Source organism: Melospiza melodia, chromosome 3, assembly GCF_035770615.1.
Source record: "Melospiza melodia melodia isolate bMelMel2 chromosome 3, bMelMel2.pri, whole genome shotgun sequence".
Classification (NCBI taxonomy): domain Eukaryota; kingdom Metazoa; phylum Chordata; class Aves; order Passeriformes; family Passerellidae; genus Melospiza; species Melospiza melodia.
In genome coordinates, this window is record NC_086196.1 from 61,728,453 (window position 1) to 61,742,080 (window position 13,628).

General features: G+C 36.8%; 1 protein-coding gene across 7 annotated transcripts in view; it reads right to left on the reverse strand.

Annotated features, from left to right (window-relative positions):
- KIF6 (kinesin family member 6) overlaps positions 1 to 13,628 on the reverse strand; it is a 156,759-nt gene that overhangs the window by 53,775 nt on the left and 89,356 nt on the right. For all 7 annotated transcript variants that reach the window (XM_063152014.1, XM_063152015.1, XM_063152013.1 and 4 more), the window contains 2 exons: positions 7,072 to 7,174; positions 186 to 241 (listed from right to left, as the gene is read on the reverse strand). In XM_063152014.1, the coding sequence (XP_063008084.1) occupies positions 186 to 241; positions 7,072 to 7,174 (159 nt within the window). The remainder of the gene's footprint in view (positions 1 to 185; positions 242 to 7,071; positions 7,175 to 13,628) is intronic.

Here is a 13,628-nt window from a genome sequence, read left to right on the forward strand (position 1 = left end):
ACAATATTTGAAATAATCAAACTTGTACATAAAATTATTACTGCTATCATCGGCTTACAGTTTATCTTATTGGAAGTCTTAGCAATGCATTGGCATTTTTCTTTTAGAAACTAGAATCTCCTCCCATATATTTGAATTCTGTGATTTCATTAGCTAAAGGGAAAATGAAGTTAAAATGTACTCACTTATTTTATTTCTCACTTCATTTAATTTCTCTCCAAGGCATTTAGCTTCATCAAACCTGTCAACACAAACATAATGATACAGAATTATTCTAAAGAACATATAGTTCCAGAAGCTTATGACAATAAAATACAGAATTACTCAGTACTAGTTTTTTATTTGTAAGTAGAATTAACTAGAAACAATTTTCCATTAGGAGAGATTGTGTGGTGTAAGAGAAACTATCTAGAAGAATATTGGTCTAGACAAAGAAACTGAAGAAATCCACAAGTTGTACTTCTGTCCAACTCAAAAAATATCAAAACAGAGTAAACAAATATGGCTTCTCCCTACAAAGGTGGGATGTGAAAAAGTTTCCCCATCTCAATTAGTCCATTTCTTAATAAAACAAGTTAGAATTTCAAGTTCCTACTTGTGTATCTGCTTACACACATATGCTTTCAAGGCTAAATGGCTGAAGCTGGAGGGTTTCTGGACACTTAATCTTTCTTACCAAAAAAGGTGGAAGCCATTGAATCTTCTGTTAGATTTTAGAAAAGCTTTTTCTACTGGGGTTAACTTAGAGCCCCAAGTAGGCATTAGGGATTGCATAAATATCAAAGGAAAGAAACCCTGAAGTATCTCTCCCCTTCTTTCTCTCAGGTTCCATAATAATTTCATCAATTACTTATTAATTCCTGAGACAGGTCTCATGTTGGCTGTTGACTCTGATTCATGTTCACAGAGAGATGTATCTGGAAAAGTTGAAGCCAGATATTTATCCAGCCTTTATTCACAGGTTACTGCCAATAGTTGAATAGGCTGTGCATCTGTTGTTCAAACACTGTAGTTTATAAACCAGCACAATACCATAAACTGAAATTTGGCATGAATTTATGATATTTCATCAGATTCCATCTGTGACTATGAATCCTTGTCAAACAAAATAAGTCAGGTAAATGCACAAGACTTGACTGTAATATTGAATGAGACAAAGCTATTTTCAATACTTTAATAAAAAAAAAGGATGACATTATCTAGCATTAAGGTGGTATGCATAGTGATGACTGAACAATTATATTGTTAGCTGAAAAAACTTCATGTGTATCTTACATGAAAACCACTCAACAAAAAAGGCTGAAATTCCCAAATCATGGTTTCTATTACCTACAAGATAAATACTCCATGATGAAACATCAGAGTGAATTTAGCCACTAATTTTAGTGGAAAAAGCATTTTTGGCAAAGATTTCACTCTTTGAATGCAAGTGCCAGTAATCAAAATATAAACAGCTTGGAAAACAAATCTCTAACTCATCATGTAAACGAAGACAAACTCAGAGGTTGTCTAATGAGAGAGACATTCAGTGAATTAAATGAGTATTCACTTGTTTTTAATTATTAGAAATTAGAACAAAAAGTGACCCAAGTGAAACTCATCCTTTCCATGAAACTTGCCCATAGGTACTGAAAAACCAAGTTAACTGTTAACCAGCTAAAAAACAGAAAGCTAGGAATGAAGAAAATGGGAAAAAAACAATGGAGAACAACAAAAAGCAAACTAGATTTACATCTCATCTATAAGCTCAGTAGAATTTTACTACTGGAAATATTGTCCAAGATGGGATTGAGAGGCTTTATGCAATATGCATTACATTGGAGTGGCACAACTGGAAAGATTTCTCAGTAGAATATTTCACCAGAAAATGGGATGCATTTTTCTCCCCTTCAGAGAAACAATCCGAAGAGAACATGATTGCTCTAAGAAATAGGATATTATTAACTTCTCTGGAAGTCAGGTATAGAAGTTCAAATTGCAGAAATCTGATTCTGTCCAGGTATCAACACAGGGTAATTTCTTTTGAGCAAGGAAGCAGTTATTAATGCATGGAAGAAAAATGAAAAAGAATTGCTGTAAAGCTGTAGAAGATCATATTTTCTGTCTTACAAAGGCACTTCCCGTAGGCAACTTGAATTGAAGGCAAATTGACTCAATTGTGTTTCACTCGAATTATCTTTCACTGTATCAGTTATCTGACTTTAAATTCAGAGACATTACTGAGTTACAGTATAAGCTACTGCACCTGTGAAGAGCTCTGAAGTAGTAGGTGAAAGTAGTAGTAGTTTTCTTCAAAAACAGATTTTTTCTTATATATATATATAACAAAACAAATGCTTTTCAGTATTTAATTAGTTGACTGCCTTTGATCATTTTTACACCAGTAGTTACAGAAAAATACATCCATATTTTTATAGGTATGGCTATGCATAGTCACATCTATATGAATAATTTCACAGCCCAGGCAACAGTTGTGACCTTCACAGTGAAACTTCCAAGCCTCACTGACAGTTCACCATTCAATTACTATAAGAATGATATAATGCACATTTGATGTCTTACAGAGATGTGCCAGAGGCTCCTGAGGCAGTAGGAGCCAACAGGGGAACAGCAAGGAAATACTTCAAAGGAATTAAGGTGTGTTCTAAGAAGATGGAGTGGCCAACAGCTAAGGCGCCTTTCTACCAATGCATGCTGCATGGACAACAGACAGAAGAAGCTGGAAGTCACCAGACTGGTAGAAAATTCTGATCTAGTTGCCATTACTGAAACTTGGTAGGGTAAATCCCATAACTTGAGTTTGCCTACTAGTGGCTACAGATTGTCTGAAGAGACAAGTAAGGAGAAAGGGTGGTCTCTAAACCAAGAGGCAGACTGAGTGTGAAGAACTATCTCTGAACAATAGTTATCTATCATCTGAGCAGGCTGATAGCTGCTGGTAGGAATCAGAGACTAAGGCAACAAAGGGAACTGAGTGGTTGGCATCTACTACAGGATGCATGATCAAGGGGAGCCTATTTATCAGGCTTTCTTGCTTCAGCTGATGGAGGCATTGTGCTTACTGGCTTTTGTCCCCCTGGAAGACTTCAAACAAGTCAGCATTTGCTGTAAAAGTAGCATGGCAAGCTGTAGGCAATCAAAGAGACTCCTGGACTGCACGGAGGATAACTTCTTAAGCAAGGTAATAGACAGCCTTACCAGAGGGACATGATACTGGGCCTGTTGGTCAACAAAGTAATGAACTAATTGGAGACATCAAGATTGGAGGCAGCCTGGGCTGCTGTGGCCATCTGTTGGTGGAGTTCACAGTCCAGAGGGATATGGTTCATGAGAAGAGTATAGTTACGCTCCTGGGCTTTAGGAAAGCAAACTTCTAGCTCTTCAAGGAGTTAGTCAATAAGATCCCCTGGAAAACGGCCTTCAGGGACAAAGGCATAGAACAAAGCCAGTAGGTCTTTTAGAATGTTTTCCATGAAGTGCAAAAACTCAAAACCCCCAGGAGCAAGAAATCAAGCAAGGAGGGCAAGAGACTAGCATGAGTGAGTTGAGATCTGCAAATCAATCTAGAGTAAAGCAAGCAGGAAATGCACAGGCAGTAGAAGCACAGATGGATAACCTAGGAAGAGTATAGTGATGCTACCTATGTAGGAATTGGGCTAGAATGGTTTAGGAATGGCATTTTCTGATTTAGGAGTCCCACTAAAAAAACACACTTCCACTTGATCCCTGTCCAATTGGAAACAGGAAAGGCAAAGGTTATAATTTGAGATAAGAACAATTTACTAGAAACAGCAATGAAATAAGAAAACTATTAATAACAGCAACAATATTCATAACAGAAGTGTGCAAAAGAGAAAGTTTGGAGCTTGATCCAACCACATCCATGCCATCCAAAGTGCTCCCTTCAGTTGGGACCAGTGTTACCCCACCACTCTCTTTGCCACACTCACCCAAGGGAAAAGGAATGCTATTTTCTGAAATGAGAGAGGGTTATGGTTAGGTTATCCTTTTCTTCTGCCCCTTGCCATGACATAGCATGGTATTGAATGACAATAGGGTCTGTACCCACATGGCTCCAGGCCCTGCCCCCCTCACAGCTCCCACAAAAAATTAACCCTGTTCTTAGCCAAAATGAGTTATACTCTCATCACCTGAGATAGCACCAAAGCCCCTTTGCAGTGAGTGAGCCAAAAAGTGAACTGCTTGACTCCCTGCACTTACCACCCACAGACAACATTTCCTTACTGGCTCAACCCCGACTGGCTCAACCCCGAGTTTCCCGTAGCAGAGACTTAGATGTCTGGGTCCTTAAAATAATTTAATCACGATGCAACAGCAGGATAACAGCTTAAGCTGGTGCCTCTGAGGAGAGACCCTGAACAAAGAAAACCTTGCATTCTTTTACCCTCAGTCTGAAAGCATGAAAGTCTCTGCCCTTCATCCTGAGGCAAGGGCTACTACTGTGTGTCTAAGTGTCCATCTGGCTGGGACCACCAGGTCCCTGTGTCCTTTGTTATGCAAAGGATCAGTGCCAGTTCAAGGCCTCTTGCCTAGGGCTCCTGCCAACCAGAGCTCAAAGTGGAGCTGCACACCAAGCTACCAGCACTCAATGTATGCAACACCACTGTGTCCAGTTCTGGAGCACAGGAAAGACATAGACATGCTGAAGTGGGTCCAGAGCAGGGCCCCAAAAATCATCGGAGGGCTGGGATTCTATTAGGAAGACAGACTGAGAGAGCTGGAGTTGTTCAGCCTGGAGAAGAGAAGGCTCCAGGATAACCTTATTACAGCATTTCAATATTTTAATATATAAGAAAGATAGGGACAAATGTTTTAGCAGGGGCTGATGTGATAGGACAAGGTGCTTTAGGGTAGTGCTTTAGGCTAGATTTAGACTAGGTCTGAGAGAGAAATCTTTTACAATGAGAGGGCTATAACACTGGAACACATTGTCCAGAGAAGTGGTGGATACTCCATCCCTGGAAACATTCAAAGTCAATCTCGACTTTGCTCCGAGCAATCTGATCTAGTTGAAGATATCCCTGCTTATTGCAGCAGGATTTGACTAGACAACTGTTAAAGATTCCTTCCAACTCAGCCTATTCTCTGACTCTATGATAATTAGCAAACCAAGAGGATCTACCCAAAATGCCCAAAGGAAAAAATAAGACAGCTAAAAATAAGTAATTTGTGAACCAAACACTGTTTGTGGTATGACAGAAGTGGTTATGCAACTATAAACAAAATTATTAACAAGAGAAGCCTACATATAAAGGGAAGCTATGGTAACCTTTAAACATGTGGTGTCCACACTCTTCCTGTGCAATTTGAACACTGGCTGGGCAACAGAGCTTTTATGTAACTAGTAGTTGAGAGAGTGCATTCCAAATTACAGACTGGATTTCATACAAATCCATTCTAATGAACTCGGTAAACTTGGAGCTAAGCATCTTTGCTAAAAATGACTGCAAATGGCAGGGGAAACTGCCTATTTCAAAATATCAAAATTCACATTAGCACTGATTTCAGCAATCAGCTGATGCCTATTAGAGAGGAGTTACACAAGGCATTAGTATGAATCTTTGTCCTTTAAGGAAAGCAAATCTGTCACAGAACTTAGTAGATTCTGCTCATCTCTATTATATATTCTGAAACCAGAAGGAAATACTGGTTTGCTTCATAGTAATAACATACAGAAAAAAATAGAAAAAATATGGAAGAATTGTTATTGGTTAGAAGAAGAGCAGAGCATGGTTCAGAACCGTATTGTTCTCATGGTCATGCTGTAACTATTAAGTGTGCTATTGAATAGCAACACCAGAAATGACTGCAGTGTAATCTTTTATGCAGTGATGAGGCAGTGCTGTAGCATGATCTGATAAATTGATCGGAAGAAAGGCATTGCTAGATATCCAGCTTACATGGATAAATACTTACATACATCTAATATCTTAGCAAATTGTTTTCCTGTGGCTGAGGTATAGATCCAGATAAAAAGTTAATCAGTTCAGAAAAGTGATAAATAGCAGAAACGTGAGTAAGTCACAAAGATGTGGAGATCATTTCAATTTTACCGAAATAAATGAGTATAAGACTTGGCATGCCTGAAAAAAAAAAGTCTTCCATGCATGTGAAGTAGAAAATTGTGTTAAAGAAAACAGAAGAAAGCAGAAGAAACCTGGAGAAGGAGAAAACCTCAGAACAAAAACCAAACCAAATGACAACGTCCTACAATCAAACAAACACTTCCCTGAATTAAATAGAAGAAAACAAGCAAAATAGCCCCAAGCAACTCTTAGGGGAAACATGGAAGTTACAAACACAGATTGAGAGATTCACTTTTGCATCTGCAATCTCAAAGCCACGCATTTCTTTTGCAGTACTAGGAGGGTTAACACTTGAAAAGCTGACAGTGAAGCAGTACTCTTATCCAATCAACACAGACAAGTGTTGGTGGTTTAACTTGTGAGGTTTAAAATCTGTATGAAAACCCGTGTTTTCAATGTTTTGCCATTATCACTATTTTCACCAGACATATGAAGTGTTTTGCCAACATTAAAAACAAATGTGTAGGACAAAAGTATTATTTCTGTTTGTGAATGCAAAACTGGAAGAAAGAAGCTAAAATCACTTGGCAAACTGGTTAGGGACACCAGACATGCATATGTTAAGTATCTCCTAGCTTACTATCCAATTCAGTGGTGAAGTCAGTGAAGCATTTTTGACAATGGAAATTGGAATAATTGATTCAGTCCCATGGATTTTACTTCCCCTAGATAATTCTTGATCATGAATGTTATTGCCACGTTGCTTCAACATGGCTGTGAAGATGAATAAAACCAGCAGAAATATGCACTAAGATTCCTCATGCTATTTTCATTTCTATCCAGACTTCTATCACCACTCAGTGCCTTCTGAATATGAAATGTCTTAAGTAAGAGAAGGTGAAGGGCCTGTAACGAGTCCTCAGCAGAAGCCTGGGATGTCTGGTGTAAAATTATGTGTTCCTGCTCAGACTGCTAATGAACCCTCAGATGTCTTCCCCCAGCTGTATTTTCCTATGACACCCACCTCTGCTTCAGAAGCTGTTTGTTGTCCTCAATGGTTATACTATCAGCATGGTCCTGCTTGAAAATTTCAAAAGCTTCCTGACATCCAAGGGACATCTTTCCTCCTGGGCCAAGGTAAAAAAAAAAGAGAACTTCTTCAGTCATCAAAAGATAGAGATTTTGCACTTATTTAAATCCTTTTTTAGATAAACTCAGCAAGTCAGCCCAGGGGTCTTGATGCAAAGAGAAGACTAAGTTTGATTTTCCACTGATTGGAAAACATTTTTGACAAAAGATTTCTATTATTTGAAAAATTATATTTCACATCACTTCTCTAAACTCTCAATGCTTGAGGTATATCATTCCTCAAGATAATTTTAAATGTTCATAAGTAAAATTGAACTTCGAAAATTTAAAATATGTGAAATATTCTTAAGTGTGTGCCAGAGGTATTTTCACAACATTACAATGCAGTTTGCTTCTGTATTTCTTCCATCTGTTTCACATTGGGCCCTAAGTATACCTTGAATATTTTCAATATTCTTGGAAGAAAAAATCAGGCTTCTTTAATAATGCATTAGCAAATACTTTTCCATACCCTTTTAGGTAAAGCAAGAATTCTACATACACAAATGGTTGGTGCCTTTTTACATCTACAACATGGTGCTTGTTTCCTTTTGTGCACAACAATGTCAAGACTTATTTGGCATTCAAATATTTTAAAATCATTAGAGAAAAATACTACAGTCTGTATTATTTTCAGTTCTTGCTGCTGGATGATCTATATATCCAAGTAAGATACATTGTATTATTATTAACAAAAACATTCAAAGGCTTAAGGAGAATGAGAGCTTCTACCAGCATCTGTGTTATCACCAGTACGTATATATCAATACATTAGCAAGAAGAAAGGATGAGACTTGCACTTAAATAAACTACGGGAATGAAGACAGTTCAGGAACAGAAAGGAAGAGGACTCTAACACTCAAACTTTTTGAAGAATGCAAAGTAGCTCCACCTTTAATTCAACCTCCAGGTTGCAACTTAAACCTCCAAAATGATACTCCTTAAATTGGAATTTGATTCTCTTTTGATTTTCCTCCTCGAGTCTTTCTTTTGTCCTACCCAGAAGTCTGCCTTCCTCCTTCACAGCTATCCAAGACTCCTCAATCCATTTTGAACAAGAGCTGTAAAACTCTCTAGGATTTCTGCTGTGCAAGAGTTTTCTCTATGTTTAATGCCAATGAACCAGCATTACCAGTAACATATGCACATATACCAGTTCTTCTCCAGGCTACCTGCTTTGTAATTTTGGTGTAAGGTTTTTCTCCTTCTCCAGGTTTCTGTAGTTTCTTCTGCTTTCTTGAACACATATTTCTTATTTCATAGGCATGAAATACCTTGTTTTTGGGGTCAGCATCACCAAGTCTTATACTCATTTACATCAGTGAAGCTGAGGCAAGAAATAAGCAAAACATGGCTAAACAGGCTGGGATGTGCAATACTGGGATGTTACCCCTTACTGATCCATAAGTTGCATTTTAAAGTAATTCTAAATATATTCTGGTGCACCTCATCATATGTATATCAGGATAAGTTCCCATTGACTGCAGCAAGATTTCTGTGATATAAGATACTGTTTAGAGAGAAGGTTGGTAGCAAAAAGTAGGAGTCAGGGTTCAATGATCAGTAAAAGTGTAAAAAGATTTCTTTAAAATACAGAGAAAATTTTACCCCTTTTCTGTCAAAAGAATCAGAACATCTGTTACTAATTCAAAAATTTTGAGTTGAAAATAGAACCACCGGGAATGTCTGAATGGCAAAGCATGCAGAAATGCTCCACCCTTTCTGTATATGAAAATCAAGGAAAGATAAAGTACACTATTTACTGCTGTGTGATCCAAAAGAGCAAGAGAATTCATGAAAATATTTTTTTTCTGAGGTGATGACCTGAGAGTGTAATGTTCATGTTTCATGCTTGCCTTGTAGAAAAACAGGCAGCTTTGTGAGCGGAATTTTATAGTACATTCATCCCATCTCTAGCACTAATTTTAACATGCAGCCTGAACTGACCCCCTAGAATTGCTTTTGTTGCAGAAAAAGCTTGTATTAAGTGCAGAAAGCCTGGAAAAAATTCATGATCAAGCCTAAGATAAACAGTGACATGCCCTTACTCATACATAACACTGCAATGTAAAGTATTTAACTCTTCTGGCTATGTGCTGCCTTTGACAGTACAAATAAAAACAGTAAAGTAAGTTTGGAAAACAAAACTATTACAGCGATTATTGCTACTGCCTGGCAGAAATGCATCAACCAAAATTAAAGGTAACCTGATAATAATTTTCCAGCACTAGGAATCAGATTTCTACAGCCAAACAAAGCACTCAAAAATAGATCCCCAGAACACTTTGGAAGGGGAAATTTTCTGGTTTACACTGTTCATTTTAAGAAAATACAGAAACATATGAAGTAGTAAACAAATCCATTCTGAAAATAGTATAAATGGAATGAAACAGAAAGGACCATTGAAATTGTATTTCAGTATAATATGAGCATACATCAGCTACAGAATAATGTTGCAGCCTATGAATAATGGCAGTGACATTTATGGAGAAAGTAAGGGAAGACAATAATATCAATAACAGTAAAGAGACTGCAAGAGATGTTGAAAGCTTGATGGAGTAGTTGTGTTTTCATTCTGCTCAGTAGTGAAGCTTATTTCTTTTCCATGGTTGATGTGGTATCTTCAATCATGATGTTTACATTTCCTTAAACAATCTGTAATTTCATAAAATAGCCTCACCTTCTTTCAAATGACCTCCAAGTGCCATTATTGGCATGCTGTTTTTCCTGAGCTTAATTCTAACAAATAAGCTCTATGTTATTTGAAACAAGGTGTTATTGGATTTGTTTTTCTCTAGCTTTGAAATTGAAATCTACGTACAACAATGCCTACAATATATAAACAAAAACAGAATTAAGAGAAGAAACCAATGATAAGGACAAAGTTTTGGCAGGATGGTGGAATAGTTCAGCTAAAACTTCTAGAGAAAACAATTTATTTCACTCAAAGAGCCAAAAAAATCCTCCTCTCCTTAATTATCATGGCATAATGTTACAAAATAAATATTTGAAAATTCTTATCTAAGGAAGAACTACCATATCCTGCAGGATGAGGACCAGGAAACACATGTCATCAAGTCATTGCAATGAGACCTGGAATAGTCATTACCATAAAAATAATTCAGATCATTGGAAAAAGCATAAAATTTTCTTTCAATCACATTCATGAAACCCCAGTTGACAGGATTGCATAAAAAAGAGATAAAGTTTGCATCAACCTAATTTTAATGATACCTTTCCTGTTAGATTGTGTAACTTGGCTTGAATACTAAAACACAAATATGCTCAACTCATACAATGAAAAATTTGCAGCAAACCCATCATCATTTATAGCAAATTCACATAGCTGAAATTTTTGGTAAAATTCAGGTTCAATCCACATCACGAATTTGTGTGTTTAGGAATGTTCTCATTGAAGGTCTGATTTCTGTCTGTTCTCTGACCCAGTGAACTCTCTCAACTTTCATATTAAGCAAAAAAATTTGGTACAATAAGCTCCTCTGCTGAAATGTGCAAATTACATCTGTCCTACTGAATTTGCCTAAGTAAGCAGAGTGGCAGCGATGTCTCCCAGGGTCTGAACTAGAACAAGATCTGACGTGACCAAGAAATAGAAAGGTTCCTGTGGTATTGATTATGGGCTAAACTCTCAAAACCAGTAATTACTGAAAATACAGTTAGCAAAAACATAATGAGGCTTTTGAATGCTGTTGATTACTTTTTAAGGTGAGAAAAGACAAAAGGGATTTAAGGACTCAGTTGTATGTCTATAGGCGGTATAAGCCTGCATATCAGTCAAGACCCTGGCAGACATTGCGCATGCTATTCTATCACTAACTAATTTAGAGATTTTAAGCATTTATTTTGTGCTGTTTCATACAAAATGCTATTTACAGCCATCCTAAACACCAAATGTTAAAGAAACTTTAATTTTAAAGGAATATGTAGGGTAGGTATGTGGTGCCCCATTGTGGCACTGGGTCTTCAACTACCAACAAAGAAATTATTTGGATGAATGCTGTTTTTAAATTAAATAGTATGAACTGGAATTAATCAAGGACTAGACTGAGTCGGTAGGAGCATGCAAGGGGATGCATGCAAGGGGATGCCAAGATAGGCCTTATTTTGTTTTTAAAAGTGTTCAAACACAGTTGTCTATTTACATGACCATACTGATATTTAAATGCATCTAAAACCAACAGATCCTATTGCAGCATGTATTAGTGATCAAAATTTATAAATATCACATATTTTTAAAGTACTTATTTTAGTGGGGTTTTTTTTTCCCCATACAAATTTCAAGACTGCTCAATCTGGAAAAGGCATTTCCAGTCTTGAGACTGGCCACCTTCTGTTTTTTGGTTTGTTGTAAAAGGGTTATTCCTCAGAGTGAGAAGATGTTCATAAAGTTTAATGCATGAAACCTACAGGAAAAATTTACATTGCTCATCAGTTAGGTTTGGGAAAATCTGTCAAACAATAGCATGAAATTGACATCATCTCTGTCTGAAAGCAGAACCACAGTGTCTCCTCACAATACCACCCTGTAACCAGATTTTGGTCCTGGTATGAGGGCTCTGAGGAGGTTTCAGCAGCCCTCATGCCAGAGGCCGCTGGTTTAACCCACAAAAAAAATTGGAAACAACTCTCCAGAAGAGAAGTATTAGGATTGCAAGTTGATCTGTTCTGAGGGAGGAACATTAAGACTGTTGACAAAAGCAAACTCTTGGGAATAACTGTTCAGACAATGTATTCTGATGAGAAACGCATCTGTCCACATATCTGCCCATGTATCTGTTTTGCAGAAATTTTATTTTCAGAGTAAAAGACTTTGTCATTGCATTTTCTTTCAATTTTTACTAAGTGGTCTGTTAGGCAAGAGTTATCAAATCTTGCACTGAAATCAATAGTGGCAAGGAGTCCTCTTGGCTCAAGGAAAAGTCTCATTCAAGTGAGGGTAGTCTGAAGAATTTCAGGATACCAACTAGCATGAATTGTGAGTCGTCATGCTTACAAGGACTGTCAGCCTGTTTGGGCTATTCTGTATTTCCACATATTATCAAATGGGAACAAAGGAACTGCAAAAACTTTCAAAGGAAACTAAAGGCAAATTATTTGGTAAATCTTTTCTATAGAACTAAGGTATTAGAGTTCATGTTAGCACAATTCATTACGTCTTTACCAGGATCCATCAAGATGTCATAGCCATCTGTTCAGAATGGAAAAAGATGTAACCGAGCTTGCAATATTGAGTCAATAAAGAATAAATACTTACAAATAGGCAAGCAGATGGCAAAAGGATATACAACAAATACTTCCCCACTGCAATGCTCAGCTAAATTTCTCATGAAAAATGTGTGTATTATATATGGTTATCTTCACTAAACTATAATTCAAAAATGGGAAAGACATAAAACAAGGTTGCTCACAGAACTCCTGCAGTGTTAAAGTTTCTGGGGAAGTTAAAAGCTTTGAAGGAGAACCAAAATGTTCAGATGCAATTAACTAAATAAAACTAAAACGAGCATAAATTAATTTCTCTGGCTCTGGAGTTTCTTTGTTTATTTACAGGGGAGGAAGAGGGCAAAATGAACAATTTGTTGAAACCCTGAAAATGATGAAGAGCAAAGAAAAATCCTGCACAGGAGCATGATGGACACAAATCAAGGACAAACACTATTTCTAATGCAATTAATATAACTAAGAATGGGATTACTTAAGCTGATTGAAATAAAACAGAAAAACCCTAGATATTTCATATAGTGTCAACTCTATAAAAGTCAATTTTTATAAAGTTCAGCTGAAATGCTTCCAAAGAATGCAGCAACTAACTAATTACAAGAATCTCATAAGGAGTAGACTATTATATTAATATCCCTCTGCAGGAGTAGTAAGGAAAATATTGAACTGTATTTCAAAAGCAAGGGTTAAATTAAGTATAACCTTAATTTTAAAGAATATGAAATTGACTATTTTAAGATTGTCTAAGACCACAGAACAATAAAAAAACTCTAAATGGGACATGATAGCTGAATTCAATTACGTTAAATTTCTTCAGTTTCATTATTTTAAGAAATCTCAAGTGGCAGTGCAGGTATGTTTTTAACTCCTCTACTTTTGCAACAAAAGCCACTTGACCTTTAATGTCTAATGAAAGAAACGTGGTTTTAGGCTCCTTACTGAAATGTGGTGAGTCTGGTTGAATATCAGGTTGAATCTTAGAGCGATATCTACGTGTAAAGATTGAAACTATTGAAATACTGCTCCCTCATTTTCCTCTTCTGGAAAGTTAGTATACCAGTTTGCCTCCCTGTCAAATATTGCAAAGCACAATTTTAGAGAGAATTGCAGGATAAAAGGAAACTGCTAATAGCAACCAAATATGGTCATGACTTCTACCTGATAGAGCACATATTTTCCTAGATGTCAGACTCAGGATCATTTTGGTCTGAT